This window comes from Salvelinus fontinalis, chromosome 26, assembly GCF_029448725.1.
Source record: "Salvelinus fontinalis isolate EN_2023a chromosome 26, ASM2944872v1, whole genome shotgun sequence".
In the NCBI taxonomy this organism is placed as follows: domain Eukaryota; kingdom Metazoa; phylum Chordata; class Actinopteri; order Salmoniformes; family Salmonidae; genus Salvelinus; species Salvelinus fontinalis.
Genome location: NC_074690.1, coordinates 22367641 through 22373134, shown reverse-complemented (window position 1 = coordinate 22373134; position 5494 = coordinate 22367641). Strand labels below are relative to the sequence as shown.

Genomic DNA, 5494 nt, shown 5'->3' with positions numbered 1-5494 from the left:
ATATAATCCGGTCAAAGAAATGGTTATTAGAAGGATCCAAAATGAAGTCATTTTCCCAAGTACAAACCAGCGTAGGAAGGGCTGTAGCAAGCTCCCATGGCACAGCTTCCTTTTTAGTCACCATGGATGTGGAGGATAACATTAATTTTTTGGACCTCGACATTAGTAAAAATGACAAAGGTTGTTTGCACACATCAATCTTTAGGAAGCCTACAGATGGGAATACCATTCTGAGGGCAGACAGCTTTCACCCCAAAAGGCTAAAAGAGAATATTCCATATGGCCAATCCCAAAGAGTCCGCAGAATTTGCGATCAGGAAACAGACTACAGTGTCAAATCTGCTGAATTGGAGAATCGCTTTTTGGATCGGGGCTACAGCGTTCAGGTCCTGAAAGATGCAGGTATAAGGGCTGGATTATTTGACAGAGAGAACTTGTTACGAAGAGGAGTGCCTCGTGATACATCAGAGAGAGTGTATTTTGTTGCAAAATACAGCACTGAAGCAGAGAACATTAAAAGAATCATTAAAAATAATTGGGGAATCATCCAAAGTGATACGCTACTACGCCAAGTCTTTCCTGAACCACCAGTCATTAGCTTTAAGAGATGACCTACCCTAAATGACAAATTAGTCCACAGTTATCTTCCGGGTGACTCAAAAAACTTGGCTTGACCACAAACCCAAGGGCTCTTTTAAATGTAACCAGTGCAACCATTGCAGTAATATTGCACAGAAAAAGTATTTTGTTGACACAGCTTCTAAAATGGAGTATTACCTCAAGCATTTTATTAACTGCAACACCACTCATGTCATCTATAGATTAGAATGTCCACAGTGCAAGGTGTTCTACATTGGACGGACAAAGAGACGCCTTCAAGATCGCTTGGCGGAACACAAGTACGCCATACGGGTATGCAATGAAGACTACCCCATGGGAAGGCACTACAAGTCCTTACACCATGGCAACCCTGCCTCCCTACAAGCTATGGCTATTGATCATGTTCCGGCCTCTATTAGAAAAGGGGACCGTCTTAAACAGTTAAACCAAAGGGAAAGTTTTTGGATTTACAAACTACAGGCCACTAAGTACCCTGGTTTAAATGAAGATATGGATTTCTCACCCTTCCTGTAGGGTTGTGATGGGTCCATTTGCTGTCATCTAGTGGACATTTTGCTCAATTGCCCTCAGCTATGTTTGGACTGTTGTTCATGTTTTGCTGTGGTCTAGTGTACTGTGGAATATATTGCTTTTTTGTTCTGGACACTTCTCCCAGTCATGGTTAGGGTTGGAACTGCCTCTCTGGGTGTTCTGATGCTTGGAGTTGTATGCTCATGATAACATAGCTACAGTATTTCACCTTTTCATGTGTATATTATTGCTTACTAGGTGTGTCCAATTTGGTAACCACTCCCTCTTCTAATTAGGGCTAATTGGAAAAGCCTTTCAAAAGAGGACATTGTATTCTCCTTTTTCTGTACTCCCTGACGAAGGCCATGCAGCCGAAACGCGTCGGTTTTCAAACAACTTTTTTTCTATTGAACATGCCATACTAATAAAGGCATTTTAATTAATTATATGAAGAGTGCCTTGGTCCTCCTTTCTTTTTGGCTACCAAATACTAATTGAGCGTATGTAAACTTCTGACCCACTGGGAATATGATGAAAGAAATAAAAGCTGAAATAAATCATTCTCTCTATTATTATTCTGACATTTCACATTCTTAAAATAAAGTGGTGATCTGAACTGACCTAAGGCAGGGAATTTTTACTAGGATTAAATGTCAGGAATTGTGAAAAACTGAGTTTAAATGTATTTAGCTAAGGTGTATTTAAACTTCTGACTTCAACTGTATGACTCAGATAAGCACTCATAGGTAACATGGGTGATCTGAATAGACTCCAGGGGGTCATCATGCATGTTTCATTCATCTCAGATTGTTACCATTACTTTCCACCCAGTTTGTTTGGTCTCTTAGCAACACAAGCTAAATGAGCAAAGTACTAAGGCGATGTCATTTACAAAATAGCCTCCAACACTCTACTCAGCAAATTGGATGCAGTCTATCACAGTGCCATCTGTTTTGTCTCCAAAGCCCCATATACTACCCACCACTGTGACCTGTATGTTCTCGTTGGCTGGCCCTCGCTTCATATTCGTCGCCAAACCCACTGGCTCCAGGTCATCTATAAGTCTTTGCTAGGTAAAGCCCCGCCTTATCTCAGCTCACTGGTCACCATAGTAGCACGCACCCGTAGCATGCGCTCCAGCAGCAGGTATATCTCACTGGTCACCTCCCAAAGCCAATTCCTCCTTTCTCTGCTGCCAATGACTGGAACGAACTGCAAAAATCACTGAAACTGGAGACTCATATCTCCCTCACTAGCTTTAAGCACCAGCTGTCAGAGCAGCTCACTAATCACCGCACCTGTACATAGCCCATCTGTAAATAGCCCATCCAACTACCTCATCACACATACTGTTATTTATTAAATTTATATTGCTCCTTTGCACCTCAGTATCTCTACTTGCCCATTCATCAACTGCACATCTATCACTCCAGTGTTTAATTGCTATATTGTCATTATTTTGCCACTATGGCCTATTTATTGCCTTACCTCCCTTTTCCTACCTCATTTGCACACACTGTATATAGACTTTTTCTACTGTTTTATTGACTGCATGTTTGTTTATTCCATGTGTAACTGTGTTGTTGTATGTGTCGCACTGCTTCGCTTTATCTTGGCCAGGTTGCAGTTGTAAATGAGAATTTGTTCTCAACTAGCCTACCTGGTTAAATAAAGGTGAAAAAAAAAATGTGTTACTGAGCTGAATGTGTTTTTATTTAGAAAAGAAAAATGAGACTATGATTTTTATATCTGTAGGAGCAGTATGACCAGACATGGGAAGGAGTTGACACAAGATGATGAGACCCTGAGATCACTTACATGGGAGAGCCAACACACCATGCATCCTGGCCAGTAACAAACCATGAGAAGTATGTCTACCGTAACATTTCAACACCGAATTGTCAATATTCAACACATGAAAGGTATATTCATGCTGTTCAGGTATTGGATTAATGCTTCACAATATAGGTCTATTGAATGTGTGAACAGCTAAGATATTAAATATACTGACATGAAATGTTGATATACTGTACCATTCCCCCTCCCAAGCTAACCAGCTGTGTGTGTCCCCTTGGTGAACCCCAGGTGTTCTCCTGATGCTGATGCTGTCAATCACATATACCCAGAGCCTCTCCTCATGTCCAGCCTCCTGTGTGGTGTGTTCTGAAGATGCTGTCATCTGTTACAAGCTCTCCAACATCCTAGGTAAGAAGGAGCATTGACTGCCGAGTTGAGATTAAGAAATATCACCCTCTACTAATGATCTATGATAGCATTCATTTGAACAAGATTTGTTGGAATGTCTTGTTCCACACTAGCCTATGGCTATCATAAAGACGCTGACTTTTTGTGCCAACACCTATCTGTGTAGCCAGCCCTATTAAAGCAGTAATGATTGACAACCAGGTTTGTGTTTTCTTCCACCTCTAGAGGCCCCTGAGACCACCAAGGCCATGATGCTGACCGACGGCTCCATCGTGTCCGTGGACCGCCACTTTCTGTCTGACATGTCCAGCATGACCGTGCTGTCCCTCAGCCACAACGCCATCACCACCATTACCCACGACGCCTTCCAGAACCTCACCGTCCTCCACACCCTCCTCCTGGACCACAACCACCTCTCCAGCCAGGCCCTGGGGAGGGACACTTTTTCCTGGCTGCCCAGGTTGGAGATCCTCAAGCTGGGGAACAATGCCCTCGGGGAAGTCAATGGCTCCTGGTTCCATGCCGCCGGGGCCCTGCGGACGCTGCAGCTGGAAGGGAACCGCCTCTCCAGGCTGGACGCCACCACCTTTGCCTCGGCAGACCTCCAGGGGCTGGAGACCTTGGATCTGTCCGATAATCTGATCACATATCTGGGGAGGGATAGCTTCCGGGGTCTGCTGGGGCTGCGTAGTCTGGATCTGTCCAGGAATCAGCTCCAGAGTGCCCCGCCAGAGGTGTTTTCGTACCTATCGCGGATGTCTAGTCTGAACCTGGAACTAAACTGGTGGAACTGTACATGTGAGCTGAGGAAGCTGGCGTCTTTCCTCACCAGCTATATGGAGGCTCCGGATAAGGTTATCTTCTGTTGCTTTTTTTCTTCTTTTCTTTTTATACTTTGATTTATTGTATTCCTTTTTTTACCAATATGTTTTATTATTTTGAATTAGGGCTAACACATATTTTGGCTGCCTGCAATTATTATAAGAAAGGTGCTTTATGGTATATGTTTTTTATGGTATATAAACTATATTGTATAAAAGGTGCTATGTAGATGTGTGTTATCGTTGTAACAGTATGATTACTATAATAACAACATTCTTGTTCAGGTACTGTTCAACGGGCGTAGGATGGTGTGTGTGAGTGCTGACAACCCGGCAGTGAAGACGGTGCTGGAGCTGACAGAGGCCAACTGTGTTCCAACAAATCAGAACATCACAGTGCAGGTTGAGGCTAGGAATGCCATCTCCTCTCAGCGTTATACCAGAGACCTGGCTCTGGCTGCAGCCTTCTGCTTTGCTGGTCAGTACCTCAGAAACTAGATCCTCCATGGCCACTTTCTAGCCGCACGTAACTTTTCTCTACTCAAATAGTGAAAAAATATATGAAATTGTATAGGACAATGTGACTTCTGTATCATGCAACTCCGTAAAGTGTATCAACACTTAAAGTAAAGACTGTTTATCATTTTATCACACTACATAAAGCTTAAGTCAGTCGGCTGTAACTCATAACTATGCTAATAACGTACAGGTGGCGTTGGACTCACCCTAGCTGTGGTGTACATTGTTTACTGCAAACTGGGGATGAACAAGAGCCTGAAGGTCTGGAGAGACAGGACTGGAGCTGAGGAGGATGAGAATGGGAGGACAGCTCCCACCCAAACAGTCACCCAGTGGGATCTGAGCAGGGAGAATGAGGCCCTACCTATGGCTCAAATGGGACTGGAAACCAAGCTGATCATTCCCAATAGCCACCTTCAGCCTTGGGACAGGGAGAGAGCCATGTTTGACCTGAGAATAGGCAAAGATGGCGGCCATTTTACATGCCCCCATTGTGGCCCTGCAGTCAGTGGGTCTGCAACGGAACAGGGGGTAGGAGATGGACACTTGGGGGCACCCCTGCACATGCTCAGACAAGGGGGAGGCCAGCCCAACAAGATGGAGAGTCTGGCCATGACAGATGAGAGCGACGAGAGGAAGAGACATGTGCCCCAACAAGTACTGATATCAAAGACAGAAGGTGAGCATGTTTTGATTTAATATTTCACTGCATAGACTGGATTAGGATTATATCAGTGATGAGACTATAGGCAGACACACACACACACACACACTGCATATGTCTAACTCTCTTTCCCTGTTGTCATTCACAGATCTAA

At 44.0% G+C, this 5494-nt stretch overlaps 1 protein-coding gene across 1 annotated transcript; it reads left to right on the top strand.

Moving 5' to 3' along the window:
• The first annotated feature begins 2992 nt into the window (after nt 1-2992).
• lrrc53 (leucine rich repeat containing 53) lies at nt 2993-5494 on the top strand. Its single transcript, XM_055884284.1, has 6 exons — nt 2993-2999; nt 3217-3336; nt 3562-4190; nt 4443-4635; nt 4867-5333; nt 5489-5494. Exons 1-6 carry the CDS (start codon nt 2993-2995, stop codon nt 5492-5494), a joined length of 1422 nt encoding a protein of 473 aa, XP_055740259.1.

Bases quoted from the DNA above. Each gene is read 5' to 3' on its own strand.
- lrrc53 (XM_055884284.1), top strand. The intron at 3,337-3,561 runs GTAAGAAGGAGC...TTCCACCTCTAG, and splicing joins CAAGCTCTCCAACATCCTAG to AGGCCCCTGAGACCACCAAG. The intron at 4,191-4,442 runs GTTATCTTCTGT...ATTCTTGTTCAG, and splicing joins ATATGGAGGCTCCGGATAAG to GTACTGTTCAACGGGCGTAG.